Below are 18,337 nucleotides of genomic sequence, written 5' to 3' on the forward strand. Positions count from 1 at the left end.
CCCGCGCGGCGGGAGGCCCACATGCACCGCCCGTCCCGCCCATCCATTGGCGTGTCCTACACCGCCCCGGGCCTCCGGGAACCTCGATCCCCTGCTGCCCCGGGAACGCCTGCTCCCCCTATGTCCCAGGGCTCAGCGCCGCCGGTTCCTTGTGCTCACCAGCTGCCCATCCCTCACACCTTCCCATTCCCGTCTCAAAGCCCCAGTACCCACTTGCCACTGTTCTAAAGAAGCCTACAGAGGAAATCCGAAAAGAAACTTGTCCACATTCAATTAAAAAACCCAAGTAACTGCCAACCCACATTCTGGGTCTATGTGAAGTATTCCCTTGATGGCTAGTTCATAAATTAGGGGATGAGCCGCTGCTGATGGAAGGTGCCAGGCAGCTGGCCATATAAAATCCATTTTAATACACGGATTCCATACCATACAGATAAATAACAGCATAAAGTATTTTTGCATAGTTTTTCTTTATTACATAACTCTTCTGTCTCACTTCCAGAGTACAGGACAAAATGTTCTCAACACTTATGGACTAGTGGAATTCCTGGACATCTATTATTCATGTAATTAAATCAACTTCAAAAAGTAACATTGGAAATTAAACTAGCACTGAGTAATTGCAGGTGTCCTTTTCTGTGGTATGCTCTCAGGGTAAAAACCATAATCCTGTTCTTTCAACATGTGAGATAAGATGATAAATCAAACAAAAATGTCTTCCATTTCATCGGCAGCTCTTATCTCCATGTCACTTCTTCACCAGGCTTCAACTCCCTGTGTAGAAATAAGAAAAACAGAGGGAAGAGACTAAAATTAGGATTTTTTTGATAGAATAGTTACTAATAAATGTAATTAATTTTTCTACAATAGCTTAATTTTGAGACATATGTATAAATTCAACTTTCCTTGCAATAGTTGTCAGTTAAAAATCTTTCAATACTGATAAACTTCCTTGTTTCTTTCCAAAGCTTGAACAGAGTCCTCTTATTTCCATTCATTTAAATGGTAGCACAGAACACCTGACCTCTAAGGAGTTAACACACTTTTAATCGGACCCATAATGAAAAATTCTATTTCTTTTAAATACAATAATTCATTACTTTAGTGGGAAGAGAGGTAGGTGTGAAATCAGAGGGTATTTTTGCAAGATGCTTAAACAGCATCCCAAGTTCACAGCAACTGCTGTAAGACAAGTACTAAGGTACCTGTGGGGTGGACTGTGTCATAAGTTTTCTTTCTTACTCAAAAATTTAGGTGAGACCAGAGTTGAAAAAAAAATCATCTGCAAACTGTTAACATTCCTATTATTAATCCATACTATGCAACACGATTTTTTTTCTCGTTTTGTTAACCCTATGATCTAATACAGAATTAGAACTGACATAAATGAGGCAATGCCTGAAGTTCTCTAATCTAAATTCTCCCTGAGAAGTCACAGCCAGTAAACTCAAACTCGTCAGTATATTATAATTACAATGGGACTAATACATCTGTTCTAGAGCAGGCAGCAGTCACAAGTATTGGGGCCATGTTGCTGAGAACACAGCTGCGCTGGGCAGGGCACGTCTCAAGGATGAAGGACCACCGCCTCCCTAAGATCCTGCTTTATGGTGAACTTGCCACCGGCTGCTGCATGAGAGGAGCCCCGAAGAGAAGATACAAGGACTCCCTGAAACAACATCTCAGCCTTTGCCATATTGATCAACATAACTGGTCTACTCTGGCCTCCAATCGGAAGGTCTGGAGACACACCATCTATAACGCTGCTGCTTCTTTTGAGAACGCACGCAGGGTCACTCTCGAGGAGAAAAGACAACACAGAAAGAATCATGTCTTGCAGAATATACCACCTAAGGAGTCCTTCTGCTGTGCCTTTTCCAACCGGACTTGTCTATCTCGTATTGGCCTTTTTAGCCACCAGCACGCTTGTAGCAAATGCGGGTAGAGCCCTTCCCAAATCTTCGTTTGTGAAGCCTAGCCATGATGATGATAATATAATCACATCATTCAGTGAAGATACAGCAGTTGCCAAAAGAAGTTAATTTTGAAAACCTTGGTTATTATTTTTAAATAACATACATTTATACAAGTATTTAGTTAAAAAGTGATGTGATAATTTAAGACAGAAAACTAAAATTCAAGCACAGTGTGTCCCACTGAACTTTTAGAGAGAGAGAAAATAGTGTTTTACACATTTCATGACTAGGAAATATATAGCAGCTAATAATCCTTTCTTTCCTAAACACCCAATTTAGTGACCTAAAACACTTCATGAATGCTTGATGAAATTTTTAGGGATTTCTTTCCTTTAATATTTTGACTGTTGGGGTTTTCAGTCATACTTAAAACTCTCAAAAAGAACAGAGAAGCACTTTGCAAAATAACTACATATATATATTTAAGAAGCATCATAAAGCAGACCTTCTATATAATAAGCTCTTGTTTCTGAAGGTTGACAGTTTTTCATCATTCCATCTGTCCAAATAGCATCCAATCACAAATCCCAAGGGAACAAAGATGTGGACCCAGTGATCACGCACAACTTGTGGTAAATTCACCATGACTGCTAGAAAGAAAAGCATAACGGGTAAGAATTACTAATAAATCTGCACATGGAAACTGTTGCGTACTTGGCACCTTTACTCTCACTTACTAGGATTCTACAACCACATAATAAACATGAAGGCCATCACACACTTCCTAAGAGACATGTGCTGTTCTCAAACCCATACCTATGTTTCCTAGAAATAATCCTAATTAACTCTTCACCCTGGGAAAGAGGATTTCATCCTAAAACAGAGAGAGAAATAGAACATCTCTTTTAAGTTATCTATCCCTGATGAAATAGTTCCATTTTTAAAGAGCCATCTACCCGTTTGCTGTTCTGTAAAACACAAGTTTGCTGTTCTGTAAAACAGAACACATCCGTGTAAAACAAAGACATCTATAATTTAAACTCCTGTAGATGGATGCCTTATTACCTGTATCAAGACTGAAAGACAAGCTGCACATTCAGCAGGGAGCTGACAGATAAGAAAGGACATTTCTAAAATCACAGAATCGTCAGGGTTGGAAGGGACCTCTGGAGATCATCGAGTCCAACCTGCCTGCCAAGGCAGGGTCACCCAGAGCAGGTGACACAGGAACGTGTCCAGGTGGGTATGGAATGCTTCCAAAGAGAGAGACTCCATGACCTCCCCGGGCTGCCCGTTAAGTTCTGCCAAACTTAACATAAAGTTCTTCCTCATGTTGAGGTGGAACTTCTTGTGTTTCAGTTTATGGCCACTGCTCCTTGTCCTGTCGCTGGGCACCACTGAAAAGAGTCTGTCACCATGCACTTGGCACCCGCCTTTGTGATATTTATATGCACTAACGAGACCCCCTCTCAGTCTTTTCTTCTTCAGAATAAACAGGCACAGCAAACCTTTCCAACCCAACCAAGCCCTTCCACGTTAGGGAGTTAAGCTCAACACCACAGCAGTGTCCCCCAGAGCCGGGCCCCGCGGTCGGACACCGGCGCCGCCGCTCCCGCTGTGGGGCGGCAGTGCACCCACCCTCTGCGGAGCGGGCGAGAGGCACTACCCCCGCACCGGCCCCGGCCCCGGCCCTGGGAGCGGCCTGGGCCGCGCTCCCCCGCGACAGGGCCCCGCCACCGCCCGGCCTCCGTTGCCCCCGCCCGCCTGGGACCCTGACCGCTCCCGCACGGCCCTGGCCGCAGGTGCGAGAGCGTCATAAAGCTCCTAGGCTGAGGCGCCGTGTTCCGGCCGAAGGGGCTGGGGAGGGAGCGAGGGGCTCCCGCGGAAGTGTGACATCGGTCCCACAGAACCACCCCCAGCGCTCCTGCCCCCCGCGCGACCCCGCCGTTACCGCCGCTCGCGCCGCCGGGCCCCGCTGCGGCCGCACCAAGGGCACTGGGAACGGGCGGGCCGGGAGCGACCATGGGCCGCGTAGGGGCGGGGGGGCACGTTTCCCCCCCCCGGCGGGCTCGCGATGGTGCCGCTCGCCACTCTTCCGCCTGCCTGCCCCGTCCTCCCCGCCTTCCGCAAGATGGCGGCGGGTATGGTGCGTGCCGGGCCGGGCTGAGCGCCTCAGGTAGCGGCTGTTCCTTCTCGTCCTCCGCTTCCTCCTCGTCCTCTTCTTCACCGACTGCAGTGGGCGCAGGGCTCGCACACGAAACGCCGTTCCCACCCGGCGAAACTCGCCCCGTCAGGCCCGGCCTGGAGGACGGGGCCCGGCGGGCGGTGGAGCCTCGGACCCCCATGCGGAGCGCGGGCTCTGTGTCCCTGCTCGGGGCTTTGGAGGGGTCGCAGCCCTGGATGCGCCATCTCCGAGTGCCCCCGTCCGGCCGCGGGAAGCTGCTCTTAACTGCGCTACTTCTAGCGATCGTTTTTGTTTGTTTTTTTTAAAGCTTTGTACAGTTATATATTGTAAAAAAAACAAACCCAAACAACAAACCCTCTTTCTATAACAGAAGACCTATAACGGTCGAACGTTACTATTTGAGACTTAGTTGGTATCCAGCAGCTGTATTGAACGCTGTTAACACCATTACCCTGCATATTTTCAGGAACATATGAAGCTAGATCTAAGTAAATAGACTTTTTTCTTTGTGTTAGTAAATGAGACATTTTGTTCTGCCCTCTTCAGATTACTTCTTTTGGAGATTAAACACTTGGAGAGGAAAATGACATCGATTATCAAGTTAACTACACTTTCAGGGGTGCAGGAGGAATCTGCCCTTTGTTATCTGTTGCAAGTAGATGAATTTCGTTTTCTTTTGGACTGTGGCTGGGATGAAAACTTTTCTATGGATATTATTGATTCTCTGAGGAAGTAAGTAGTTCAGTTCATACACCTTTTTTTTTTTAATAGGCCTTGACCTGTCTTGAACGTTTTCAAAATTCCATGCAATGATATGTGTATGTGGTGTTAAATCCAAAATTGTTCTTTTATTTTTTGTTTGACGTGTGTTTTATGTGAAAGAAATTACGCTGCTGAAGCCTTTCCAGTAAAAACTTGGGATTTTTTCTTGTCCAATTAGTTACATCTATTAACTGTAATTCTTAAACTGTTCTGTGCTTGTTTTGGCTTGGATGTTTTGGTTTTTTTCCTAAATGTGACACAGCAGAGTTTATGGGAGACTGACCTTGGCTCTAAACTGATTTAGAATGGTTAACTAAGTTTTAAATGGAAGAAGCCTAAGCGTGTGTAGGCTGAATACACAGTGGTTCGACTCTTGCCTTTTGTTTCAGTTGAACAGACAGTCAGGAAAACGGCTTCTGTCAGTTCTCCAGCCCTGCAAAGGGAATAAAACAGCCGACAAACGAAAACCTATCTAGACTTTAGTACTGAACTTCTACAGATGTGCACCAAGGAGCTTTGCTGATTACCAAGTTAGGACTGAAATTAAAAACTGAGCTTTATGATGCTGGTTTTGTAGATTCACTTTTCTAGCGTTGACAGTCTTGCAGTGTTTGAAGTCTTTTAATGGAGCATTATTAGGTGCTAAGGATAATTTATAAAATTTTTTGATTATCTGAGAAGCAATTAGATAAAATTCACTTTTTCATAACAGCCATCGAGAAGAATGTATGTGCCCGAGTTACTATACAAGGGAATAAAAAGCTTTCAAGTCAAGTTGTATTTTCATTTGTTACATATGTTTTATGCCCTCAAGTTTTTCAGTTATGAAATGCAGAAAGTTATTAATATGAGTTCTTATTTTATGCAACACTTTACAAGAAAGAAAGAATCTGTTTTTAAAATTCATAAAATCCTCCCAAATGATGTACCACTTTTCTTAAATGATATATTTGACCTTTTTTTAAAGAAATAGATTTTGGTTTGATCCTTATCAATTTAAGAATTGTTGTGTCTTTGGTCCTTTTAGTTGGTCTTTCTTATCAGAAGATAAGTTGTGGTCTGTTTTTAGGTGTATAAACAATTTGTAGCACACCTGCACTGAAAATGTTTTTGGTCTCTCAGTAAATTTACTTTCTAGTATCCACATATATATTAAGGTCTTTTTAATTAGGAATTTGATGTGAAACTTAGATCTTTCAGACTTTGAAGTTATGTTTTCAAAAATCACTTGCACTTTTAAGTACTTGAACGTTAGGAAATACCCATAACTTTTAATTATGATTTTTGAAGCTTTTTCAAGCCTTGAAGGGTTTCAGTTTTGTTGTTTGGCATTCAGACTGTATATGTATTCTCTAAATAGCTCTTATAGGAGGTATATAACGCCATATGGAAATCCTTTCAATGGCTTTTGTTGTCCTTTTCTTTATAGGCATGTACACCAGGTTGATGCTGTTCTTCTTTCTCATCCCGATCCTCTACACCTTGGTGCACTTCCATATGCAGTTGGAAAAATGGGGTTGAATTGTGCCATTTATGCAACTATTCCTGTATATAAAATGGGACAGATGTTTATGTATGATCTCTACCAGGTACATTTAAGTTGATACTTTCATACACAACATCTTTGATATAGTGGAGTGTTTGAATGCTCTGTACCTCTTTTTTATTTTAGTCCCGCCATAATACTGAAGATTTCACACTCTTTACATTGGATGATGTAGATGCAGCCTTTGATAAGATACAGCAGCTGAAGTTTTCTCAGATTGTGAATTTGAAAGGTAAAGTTGTCACCAAAGCCTCAAGAAATTACTTTTATTTAAAGGCAACAGAGTTGTTAAGAGTTAAAGTAACATTTTTAAAGGCAGTAAGTTCTGCAATATGTATCTTGCAGTGCTGATTGAGTTAGCCCTCTCTTGGTCTGTATCAGCTGAATGTTTGCCTCAGTAATTATATGTAGAAATGGGTATAATTTTCACTTAATGTGGAGGAGATCCTGTCAAAGCATGTTGGGAGACATTTGTTTCTCTTTTATGTTTTTGTAACTTTTCTTGGAATTTGCTCCTGTCTGTCAAAAGCGTTTACTTATGTCTAGTGGTAGATACCTCAGAACTTTTCATAACCAGTAACACAGAGGAAAGCTTTCTAGAGCAGGGATATGTTGCAGAGATGAAATTACAGCATGTGGTTGATTTAATGAGGAGTCTTCACTGACTCAACTGTACTCAGTGTAGTTGATTCCTGGGAACTGTGGCAGCTGGAGAATCAGCAGCTTTTCACTTTTATTGAATGTAAAGATCAGAATGAAATGGAAACCCTCTTCTTGAACAGGGACACATACAAGCTGACCACCAGCACTTTATCTCTGAAATGCAGTATCTCACAGTTCATGGAATGGTGCTTGCCAAAATACTTAATTTGTTCTTTGAAAAATAAAAATAGGATGTTATCCTTGAAAGAGTGCTGGCCTCTTTTCAAGATATTTGTAGCAAGGCTATGTCTGTGCTGCCAATTTTTACATCTAAAGAGTAATTTTAGTGTCTAACTTTTTTTAAACAACTAACTTTTTTCATATTTAATGGAGATGATTTGAAAAGACTCAATGGAGATATTTGAGAAGATTATGTTTAATTATTAACTATTACTGTGCATTTCATGCAGCAGTCAGTGAGTAATGGTCATGGGTGGTCTAGTTTTAATCTGACAAAGATGTAGGCTAGTATCAGTGACAAGGAACAACAGCACATTAAAAAAATGCATCAGGTGCTGAAAAGTTCTGTAATCCCTGACTACAGCACCTGAACACCTTTCCTGATATGGTTTGACTTGTGTGTTTGTCATTCTGGAAAACTTCTAGTTTGTATAATTTATATAAGTTTCTCTAAGTACCTCAACATTGAATGATACAGTAAACATTCAGTGTTGCTCCAGAGAGGGATCTGAGTTTCACCAGGGCACTTGCTTTCATGTGATATGTTTGCCATATAATCTACTGTTGTTTAGGTCTGTAGTCACAGCAGCTCTGCAGTGCCTTGAGTATTGGTGGGAGGTGAAGGGAGGAAGTGATCTTCACTTTAGTTTCTTTATTCTGGAGGAAACAGAGAAGTGAATTGCAACAAATTTTGAAGTTACTGGTTAGATGGCAAGGACAGATATTACTGCTTTTTCATACTTCAGTTGACTTTTTTGTCTGACTAATAATTTAGGTATTCAGTTGTTTAAAGTTACTATCTCTCTTGTTCGGAGTAATGGGTTTCAATACATGTAATGTATCTAAAATACTGAAAACTTTTGTAGGCAAAGGACATGGTTTGTCAATCACACCATTGCCAGCTGGTCACATGATAGGGGGCACAATTTGGAAGATTGTCAAGGATGGAGAGGAAGAAATTGTTTACGCAGTTGATTTCAACCACAAGAGGGAGATGTAAGTTCAAGATAGCAATGTTTCTTATATATTATGTTAGGTATTCATCATTTAGTGTGTGATAAAGAGGTATGGAAGCAGAAGTGCATTTCCAGTTCTAGTAAGACCACTAATTTTGCTTGCATCCAAATTAATTGGTTTGAAACAAACATTAGCTCTGGGTTTCTTTATTCCATTAACTTTTTTTTTTTTTGTAAGTTTGAAGCAGGAAGCATTCAGCAGCTGAGGAGTTTGATTTCTGTACATGCAAATATCTGGAAGCTAGCTGTCTTATTTTTTCTCATAAAGTAGAAATGCAAAAAGTGAGATTATTGCCTTTTTTCCACAGCCATCTGAACGGATGTTCCTTGGAAATGTTGAGCAGGCCTTCGTTGCTTATTACAGATTCATTTAATGCTACTTATGTGCAACCCAGGAGGAAGCAAAGGGATGAACAGCTGCTGAGTATGTATTGTTTGGGCTTGAAAAATAGCAGTAATGTGGTTTATTAGCCACTGCAGTTTATTTTTCTGTGCAAAATTCATCAGCATCTAAACTAAGAACCCTTATCAAAATTTGACAAATTTTGAATTACTCTTTTCTGATGGTACTGATCCTGTGAGTTAAATGTTTTCCTAAAAACAATGAACCATATTTGAAAGCAGTACATTTTACCCAGTATTGGTAAATCACTTCAGGGATTTTTAAATTACCTTCCTCAGCATATTCTTTTTTTAAACTCCATTTTACTGACTTTTTTAATAAAAAAAAAAAATGGAAAGAAAAAGTATCAAGGCAGTGAGATCTTCAGATAGAGAAAGCTCCAGCTCCCTTTAATTTTGATGGAAATGTGGCTTTGGATGTCTTTTGAAGTTCAGTTTATTTCTGTGTTGAGTATGCTTTTGATTATGATTGCTAGAGTGGTATAACAAACAAAAAACCCCAAGCTACACCACAAACATTCTAACTTTGGTTCAAAGTATAAGTAGGCTTTTATTTTGTTTTTAATTCTTCTCAGCTAATGTTTTGGAGACATTACGAGGTGATGGAAATGTATTGATAGCCGTGGATACAGCAGGCAGAGTTCTGGAACTTGCTCAGCTCCTTGATCAGATCTGGAGAACAAAAGATGCAGGGTTGGGAGTCTACTCTCTAGCACTTCTGAATAATGTCAGCTACAATGTAGTGGAATTCTCTAAGTCACAGGTTTGTTTTGGTTTTGAAATGCAACTATGAAGAGGAATGGAATGTGTATGTAAAAGCTTTTTAACAGTAAAAAATGGCAAAATACTGGGGGAGTGTCTTTATTCTGTAGCGCATATTTGTGTCTCAATTCTTTTGATCAAATAACAGTCCAGTCATGGCTATGGGTTTGTTGATACTTGTTTCTCTTTTTATCACAAGACTTGTTAGCAAGTTTATAGCTGTTAAAAAGGAGGACTTAAAGTATTTGTTTGTTGTAGAGTATTTGTAGATGTTGTTTATGCTTAGCATTATTTCTATAGTTACTGAGAAGCATTGGTGTAATCATGAGCATATTGCATCCTGTACTTCACATCGTGTTTGTACATTAACTGTAGAACTTGTATTCTTACAGATAACGTTTTGTTACTACATATTTTAGGTTGAGTGGATGAGTGACAAGTTGATGAGGTGCTTTGAAGACAAGAGAAACAACCCTTTTCAGTTCCGCCATCTCTCCTTATGTCACAGTCTGTCTGATCTGGCTCGAGTGCCTAGTCCAAAAGTTGTTCTTGCCAGTCAGCCTGACTTGGAGTGTGGGTTTTCTAGAGATCTTTTCATTCAGTGGTGCCAGGATTCCAAAAACTCTATAATTTTAACTTACCGCACTACACCTGGAACATTAGCACGATTCCTGATTGATAATCCCTCTGAAAAAGTTATAGATATTGAGGTAAGAATTGTCTCTATGTCTCAAAGTTTTTTATTGTTGGCCATCTGGGGGAATATGGGCAAAACTGAGCTTAAGTTTCGTTTTTGATCTGAGAACACGTCTAGTGATGGAGAGAAATCTGAAACCAGTCTTGGTGCATATTTAATCAGTTGTGGATAAACGTACATAAAAATATGTCTCATATTGGGAAATTTTTGGTGGTGTGGCAAAATTAATAGTCCATTGAACTGAGCATGAAGTTCCTTCTACATATTTATCTTTAGGCAACACTTCCCTTCCTGTTTTTGTTATAATAGAAAAAATCTGCTTGCAGTTGATGTACAGATCGCCATATACGATGGATTAATCTTGCTGGAAAATAGTCCTGGTTTGGATGAGGGGAGAACCAAGTCAAATTAGTATAATATATCCCACCAGGATTAGGAAACTAAGTAAACTGTAGAAATTATAACACAATTTTTGTTCTTGTTTTCAATAATTTATATACCTGTATCTACTCTGGTAGATGTTGTTGATTTGTGAGAGTCCCCTGAGATTGCAGTGATAATTTCAATCCTGATGAAGCAGCTTTATTTTAGATTTAGATTTGACTGGAAGCATTGAATTACAGTGTTAGATTATTACTAGAATTTAGTTTAATTCAAAGTGACCTATATTCTAATTTGATTTTCAGAAAACAAGAAAAAAAACTTACCATTGTTTTGCCAACTAGTATGACTTTGCCAGGTTCTTCTGGTTTGATGTTACTGATAGAAAAATTAAAAACCACTGGTCATCTCAGAGTATTTGCCTTCACTTATTGGAGAGAGATTTCCTGAAGGTGTTTCAAGAACTTTTTGTAACGCTTAATTGATTTTAATATTTTTAGAAATGCTTTTCTGTTAACGTAGACTTTGTTGATTGATAATATCACAATGTTCCCTTGCTGATGTGCTGCACATTTGCATAATCGTGTCTTGTATGTGACATACAAGTTGTACTTGCCCTTGGTACCTAAGTACAAATATTCTTAGCAGCAGTATGTAGGAGAAGTATTAAAATCATGTCAGCTACTCACAATAACATTAATTTTAATTCTATCTGAAGTTGAGAAAACGTGTCAAGTTGGAAGGAAAAGAACTTGAAGATTACCTAGAAAAGGAGAAGCTAAAGAAAGAAGCAGCTAAGAAGTTAGAGCAGTCTAAAGAGTAAGTGTATTTGGTGTTCTTGCATTCTGCTGGTGCGATTCGAGTTGGGATTTCTGTGTGATCATTCTGCTCCTTATACTGTTTACAGGGATAAATAAAAATTATAGTTTTAGTAGACTTGTCTGGGGACACTGAGGGTTGTGGTTGTCTTCAGTCTGTTGTTCTGATAGGCCTGTTTCATCTGCCCTTTGACTGTGAGCTCTCTCTCCGATACATAAACTGCCCTTGGTCTGGGTTAGTGTTATGTCAGCTGTTGTTTTCCAGTCAGTGTGTTTACGTAATATGAAACCCGAATTAAAAAAGAAGTGCTAGACTTGGTTTTTTTTTGGAATGTCATTTCAGGGCAGATATCGATTCCAGTGATGAGAGTGATGCTGAAGAGGATATTGATCAGCCAACTGTACATAAAACCAAACACGATTTGATGATGAAAGGCGAAGGTAGCCGAAAAGGAAGCTTCTTCAAACAGGCAAAGAAATCTTATCCAATGTTTCCAGCCCCTGAAGAAAGAATTAAATGGGATGAATACGGCGAGATTATCAAGTGTGTGGTGACAATGTATACTAACATGTAGTAGCTATGAAATAATTAAAAAAGAGAAATAATTAAAAAAAATCATCACTTTGTCTCTTTTGCAGCACTGTTATATACTCTTTCCAACTGCTAAGCCTCACAGGAAGCTTATGATAGGATTGAAGCTGCAGAGTGCTGATCCTTGATCTGTGTTCACACCTCTTAGGATGTATTTTCACTCCAGGCCTTTTTTTTAATTGTATAACACAGAAGATTTAAAATTTTTTTAACCTGACTTTTTTCTGCTTTAAATTACACATATGTTGATAAATGTATAAGGGGAAAAAACACTGTTCGTCCTCAAAAAATCTAGTGATATTTGTCCTCTCTGCATAAGGAATACTTGCTAGAAATTCTTGACTTGCTAGTATTTCCCAAGTTATTAAAGTTCTTTTTTAAGATAGGAAGTTGATATTTCCCAAATGAGCCCTGTTCAAGTATGGAAATAGTGAAGGCAAGCTTAATAAAATTGTTGGCAATAACAGTTATAAAAAATCTCAGTAGGAGTAGTCAGCATTGTTTGTTTTTATATTATATAGTGCTTTGGTTTTACTCTAAGACTATTAAAAGCAAAATGCCTTTCATTCTCTAGACCTGAGGATTTTCTAGTTCCAGAACTTCAAGCAACAGAAGAAGAAAAAAGCAAATTAGAGTCTGGTTTGACAAATGGAGAGGAGCCTATGGACCAGGATTTATCAGATGTTCCTACAAAATGTATTTCTGCAACAGAATCCATGGAAATTAAGTGAGTGACTGTTCTTGTCCGTTCTGCTAGAATCGTGGCATGGGTACAGTGTGAACTGGGTAAAAGGATAGCTTGGATTTAAGAAAGTGGGAAAGGACTTGCTTTTTGATTGTTTTTTCCCTGAGCCAAGTTTTTTACTAGTCTTTCTGGGAGCACAGGATGGACTCTTACGGTTTCCCACTCTTAAGAAATTTGGTTTGTCTGATGGAGACAACTGGAAGAGGTAGAACAAATGATACAATAGTATGTAAGCATAGATACTAAAACATATTTTGTTAAAAGGGTAACATATTCAAATGTGCTTATCTCATGTTCTGGATAACTCTGTGATTGAATTTTTTGAATTTATAGTGTTAAATACACAATACATGCTGATATTTCACAATTCTGTATTTTACTCATCTATTATGTACCTTGCGCTGACAGCTTTTGCTGATGTAGAATAGTTTAAAAATATCTTCTGTCTTTAGACTAAGTATTTTGGAGCACTCAAAGGTTTAATCTTTTAAACTAAAAAATAATGATTTTTAATTCAAACTAGAGCCAGAGTTACATACATTGACTATGAAGGACGCTCAGATGGGGACTCAATTAAAAAAATTATTAACCAAATGAAACCAAGACAACTGGTCATTGTCCATGGACCACCTGAGGCCAGTCAGGACCTTGCAGAATGTTGCAGAGCTTTTGGTGGAAAAGATATTAAAGTTTACATGCCCAAACTTCATGAAACTGTAGATGCAACCAGCGAAACTCACATTTACCAGGTAAGGTACTGGAATTTGCTGGCTGTGTGACTGCTGTGGATTGTAGTAGAGCTGTATTGGCAGACTCCGATTTGGCCCTCACTTCCTTGGAAAAGGAGAGGAGGAACTACCTGTGTGTACAATTGGTTTTGTGTGATCAAGGCATTAGTGTTTTTCTGTGTTCTAGGTAAACGTTCTTCTGATGCTTATTATTCATTAGTGTTTGAAAGCTTAAACGTGCGATCAGTGTGTCTTTACATGTAGTGCAAAAGGCAAGGCTGGTGTCCATGGGAACATCAGTTTATTGAAGTATTAATAAATTTATAATGCCTTTATTTAGAGTACCGTTGTATACTAGTTGCAATCCAGGATTCTCTTTGAAATCTGAAAGGGAGCCTTAGAGAGCAAAGAGAAAAAAAATCCTTCATACTTAAACAGTACCTAAGAATAAATATGTAAAGTTAGGAGCAAGTTAACAATAAAAATAAATAAGACACTCATACCCTCAAAAAACAGCTTATATGATGAAACTTGAAAAGTGAGGTTGTGATAATGTATTGCTCTGTGCTAGCCATGACAATTAAATACAATATATTGAGTCCTAAATGAGGAAACTTGGATAACTTGTGTGAGTTTTGTAAAAATTGTGTGTGGTCCCAGTTCAGTTTTTGAAATTGTTTAGAGGGAAGTGTCTCCAGAGGAACTTTTTGCATTAGTCCTTTATTCCTTTATCCTTTTAAAGTTGATAGAAAAACACTGGTGGAATTGTTGAAAAAGGTACTTTTGCTTCTTTCGAGAGAAAAATCTCTTACCCTGTTGGAAGCAGAAAATTCAGACTTGAAACAGTTTGTTTTCTGCATTTTGTCTGTTAGTTGTTGATGGGTTTTTTGGGGTTTTTTTAAAGCTATGGGAATTACTAGTGTGTTAGAAATGACACAGGAGAAGTACAGTGGAGACATTGAATTTGAAAATAATAGATATGAGTGAAGCATCAGAATTGCAGTGTTTTTTGAGTGGACTGTGCTGCAGATGGCTAGATAGTTGCTGTATCTTTCAAACAGTTGCAGCCTTGATTCCACTATGGGAATCGTGTGCCGCCTTATGTGGAGAACAGTCTCTAAGAGTAGGGCTTAAAGTCCTAGAGTGCACCAGAGGAGTCAGAGTAAGGTCACTCTAAAGTCTGATATTTACCAAATCCTTTCTTACAATAAAATATTAATTATCATTTTTTGGAGGGTTGAAATTTGGAACTGCTCTTCAATAACCTAAATGTATCTATAGAAACTTTTCACGGATTTGCTAAGACCAACTAAGGAACTCTATGACTGCAAAAAAAGGTTTCTGTTTTTTTAAAAGGAAATTATTGCTCTTGCTGTAATTTAGCTCAGGCTTGCAGTCATATATATTCTTTTATATTTTAACAAAGACAAGAAAGGTACTGATCTCTGCTGCTTTTATTTTTGTGCAACCCAGGTCAGGTTAAAAGACTCTCTTGTCAGCTCCCTTCAATTCTGTAAAGCCAAGGATGCTGAGTTGGCTTGGATAGATGGTGTTCTGGATATGCGGGTTTCAAAAGTGGATACAGGAGTTATTTTGGAAGAGGGAGAGTTGAGGGAAGACGAAGACTTAGAGATGCAAGTGGACGTGCCTTCTTCAGACTCGAGTGTGATTGCACAGCAGAAGGCCATGAAAAGCCTCTTTGGTGACGATGACAAGGAGATGTGTGAGGAGAGTGAAATCATCCCTACTTTGGAACCTCTGCCACCTCATGAGGTACAGAAATGATGCTGATCTGAATTTCTTTTATGAAGAGCTCTGCATTCATTTGTGTTTTTCTAGTGCTTAGAAGTGGATACTGATGTTAACTCAACTGGAAGCCTAACTGAAACTGGGTTTTCGTGTTTGGTTTTCTCTTTGTTAAACCTGGTGCTGTTCTCTGTTCAGATTTTAATGCTTATCAGTGAGGATGGTCTTTCACATCACTAACAGTGCCTAGCATACACTGCCATCTATTTATGAAGGAAAGATTTTAATTAGCATATTATTTGGTGTTTAGTCACTTCTGGATTTTATTATGTTTTGTTGATGGTGTGGAAAATACTTTATATACTTGAGGTATGTATCTTTGACATTGATACATCTGCTTCTACAGTAATGATTTGAGAGTTCATTGAATTTAGCTTTTCTATAAATTTGTCTTTGCTCTTAAAATACTTTGCGTGTGAGGAGATGTCATTTTATCTTTTTGTTGAATGATTCCAATGCTTTTTAATCCTAGAGTTGCTTTTTAAGATACTGTTTCGCAGTCCCAAGTGTAGTCTTTTCTAGGAGCTAGATGATTATGGAGACAACTCCAAAGTCTGTTCAGATTCATGACAATCATCACAGAAGTATGCACTGATCAGCAGTACAGCTTACTGCAGCTCTGGTCCTGGCAGGGCATGACTTGGAAGAGAGATCTTCATTGTCAGCTTTCCATTTGTCTTCAGTAATTTTTAGTCGTGTAGTCTAGGCCGCACTGCTGCCTACGCAATAATGAGATCTTTGTAAAAATGGAAGGTATTAATAGAAGTATTAAAATCGTTTGTGTTGTTTTCAAGGTTCTTGGACATCAGTCTGTGTTTATGAATGAGCCAAGACTGTCTGACTTCAAGCAGGTTCTCTTGCGAGAAGGTATACAAGCTGAATTTGTGGGAGGAGTGCTTGTGTGCAACAATCTGGTGGCTGTTCGCAGGGTAGGTGTTCTGTGTCTTAAACTCTTTGGTAAATAATATTCTAAATGAAAATTAAGTTTCTCAGTGTAAAGATAATAAAACATGTCTTTTGTTGCAGACTGAAACAGGACGCATTGGATTGGAAGGCTGTCTCTGTCAGGACTTCTATAGGATAAGAGACCTTTTATACGAGCAATACGCAATTGTCTAAGGAAAGTGCTGCAAAGGTGTTTTCACTTGAACTTTTACAGAAAATGGAGATTTCTCCCAGTTCTGACATTTTGTAGTTTTCTAATTTATACAGGGAAACCTAATTCATAAAGAGCAGTTAGCTACCCTGAACGTGTAAATAACTGCTGCAGTTTTCCTTCATAAATCTGTTGGTACATTCCATGTTGTTGATTTTCAAATTGTTGCGACTTGGCATCTCCCACATAACACATTATAAATGAGTTTACGACTATGAACACTTCTCAGCAAAGGTTCAGTTTGTCAGGACGTGTTCTGGTTTCATAGATTCCCTGCCAAAGAATACAAAATATGTAAAAGTCATTCTTTTGTTCTAAAATAAGATAAGATAGGCAAGTATGGGTTTTGTTCATTTTGTTTTCTATGTGGTTGTTTTTGTTTTGGGTTGTTTGGTTTTTTTTAACAAGTTTGATTTAGAGAACAGTCCTTTTTTTTTTTAAATGGAGGTTAGTTGAAGTACGTTATTAGTAGCCCACTTAAAGCTAGACTACCTAAACTTTCCCCTAGTGGTAATCTGGCTCCATCTTAATGTTGTATCTGCTCCATCTTACTGATTTGTTCTCAAACTGCATTTTGTATTCTATGTAAAGTATTAATCTGCAGGATGAAAAAATTACTTAGGAGAGTAATCTCTAAGAAGATTGAATAATATTTTCAGTCAGTTTAAAATCCAGTAATTGTGTTTCAGAATAACTTCTGTACAAACTCACAGAATTTGCTAACTCCTAGCTTTTGCAATATTATGCAACTATAAAATAGTTTCTGAGTTCTGTTTTTAATACTTTTCAAAGTCTAGAGCCTTTATCCATGCACTGCTGTTCGTTCAGAGTGCCATGAGTCTAGTTCAGGAAGATCCTTTATCTTGAAATCTTGAGTTCATGTGATGTATTTAATGGTTTTTTGCCATGTTCCATTCTAATTGACAGTGAGACTTACTGGACCTGCTGATGCTGAGAATTGACCTTACTTTTTAGGTGAAGATGAGCACAGTTTTGAGTGTATTAATTTCTCAGACATTAACTTATGCAAACAAATGGCCTCTCAAGAGTTTATTTAATTCTTTTTTCCCCTGTCCATGTGTGAAACACCAGCTTTGGCAGTGGAGGGTTGCTTGCTTTTCACATAAAACAGCAATGTGTTCTTGTTGTGTATGTTTAAATAAAACCTTTGGAAAAAGTGGCAAAAAATAGCCATGTGGGCTCAGTGGAAGGATAATTTACTTTGCAATTCATTCTTGACAAAAGTTTTCTATCTGATCTACAGAGTACTTATCCTGTTTGAAATAGTAACTTAAAACTGAAGACCATGTTGAACAAAAAAACCCCATCTGCTAGAACAATATATTAAAACTGTAAAAAACTTGTAATGCTGAGTGAGAATGTATTTTGTTACACAAAGAAAATCTTGGCTAGGAATGACTAAATGGCTCAATAGTGCGTTTTTTTCCTTAACAGTCTAGAAAAATGGTTATTTGCCTTGTATTGACAGCCAGAAGTTTGTAGAAATGCTCTGGTTTTGTAGCAAAGTTATGTAAATCTACATGATGTTGGATACTTGTTGGTGAATACTATTGTATTACTATTGTTACTGATGCTAATGAACTTTTATAAAGTGAGTTCCTTTGTACATAATCATATTGGCCTTAGGACTTTTAACTTAAGGGCTTAGGATGGGAAGAGATAACACATGCCTGCACAGAATATGCTAATAAAGAAAAAAACCCTTAGAAAATCGAACTAAAAATAGTGCTGTTTTTAAGAAAAGGACAAAGACAGTGCAGTGTGATCATAAACCTTTCTATCAGTTTTGTGTGGTTTTCTAACCTATTGATACAAGTTAAGCTAAGATCAACAAATTTTAGTGTTATCAGTCACTAAATTGTGTTTGCTGACAGAGAACCCCAAATTAGTGCCATCACTGAGGAAAAGGCTCAAGTATGAGC

At 38.5% G+C, this 18,337-nt stretch overlaps 2 protein-coding genes across 3 annotated transcripts; one reads left to right on the top strand and one right to left on the bottom strand.

The window, feature by feature from the left end:
* Nucleotides 1–451: 451 nt before the first annotated feature.
* Nucleotides 452–3,976, bottom strand: NDUFB1 (NADH:ubiquinone oxidoreductase subunit B1). 2 transcript variants are annotated; one of them, XM_027673660.1, is made up of 3 exons: nucleotides 3,868–3,976; nucleotides 2,422–2,566; nucleotides 452–774 (listed from the first exon to the last, which is right to left on the bottom strand). In XM_027673660.1, the coding sequence occupies exons 1-3, from the start codon at nucleotides 3,938–3,940 to the stop codon at nucleotides 738–740; spliced, it is 255 nt and encodes an 84-aa protein (XP_027529461.1). In that variant the 5' UTR covers nucleotides 3,941–3,976; the 3' UTR covers nucleotides 452–737. The 2 variants fall into 2 exon arrangements, with proteins under 2 accessions (XP_027529461.1, XP_027529469.1); XM_027673668.1 differs by having other exon boundaries at nucleotides 2,422–2,563; nucleotides 3,868–3,892.
* Nucleotides 3,977–3,989: 13 nt separating this feature from the next.
* CPSF2 (cleavage and polyadenylation specific factor 2) lies at nucleotides 3,990–18,010 on the top strand. Its single transcript, XM_027673625.1, has 15 exons — nucleotides 3,990–4,092; nucleotides 4,648–4,833; nucleotides 6,293–6,452; nucleotides 6,536–6,641; nucleotides 8,158–8,287; nucleotides 8,616–8,731; nucleotides 9,285–9,472; nucleotides 9,891–10,181; nucleotides 11,268–11,368; nucleotides 11,711–11,911; nucleotides 12,534–12,686; nucleotides 13,228–13,453; nucleotides 14,906–15,205; nucleotides 16,033–16,167; nucleotides 16,265–18,010. Exons 2-15 carry the CDS (start codon nucleotides 4,685–4,687, stop codon nucleotides 16,355–16,357), a joined length of 2,349 nt encoding a protein of 782 aa, XP_027529426.1. The 5' UTR covers nucleotides 3,990–4,092; nucleotides 4,648–4,684; the 3' UTR covers nucleotides 16,358–18,010.
* The last annotated feature ends 327 nt before the right edge of the window (nucleotides 18,011–18,337 follow it).

Source organism: Neopelma chrysocephalum, unplaced genomic scaffold (assembly GCF_003984885.1).
Source record: "Neopelma chrysocephalum unplaced genomic scaffold, ASM398488v2 Primary Assembly neopelma1_24, whole genome shotgun sequence".
NCBI lineage: Eukaryota > Metazoa > Chordata > Aves > Passeriformes > Pipridae > Neopelma > Neopelma chrysocephalum.

Coding starts and splice junctions, on each gene's coding strand:
- NDUFB1 (XM_027673660.1), bottom strand. CDS start 3,940: ATGGTCGCTCCCGGCCCGCCCGTTCCCAGTGCCCTTGGTGCGGCCGCA. Junction 2,567..3,867: donor GCCCGGCGGCGCGAGCGGCG/GTAACGGCGGGG, acceptor TTTTCTTTCTAG/CAGTCATGGTGAATTTACCA. Junction 775..2,421: donor AAGAGCTTATTATATAGAAG/GTCTGCTTTATG, acceptor ATTTCTACACAG/GGAGTTGAAGCCTGGTGAAG.
- CPSF2 (XM_027673625.1), top strand. CDS start 4,685: ATGACATCGATTATCAAGTTAACTACACTTTCAGGGGTGCAGGAGGAA. Junction 9,473..9,890: donor TGGAATTCTCTAAGTCACAG/GTTTGTTTTGGT, acceptor TACATATTTTAG/GTTGAGTGGATGAGTGACAA. Junction 15,206..16,032: donor AACCTCTGCCACCTCATGAG/GTACAGAAATGA, acceptor GTTGTTTTCAAG/GTTCTTGGACATCAGTCTGT.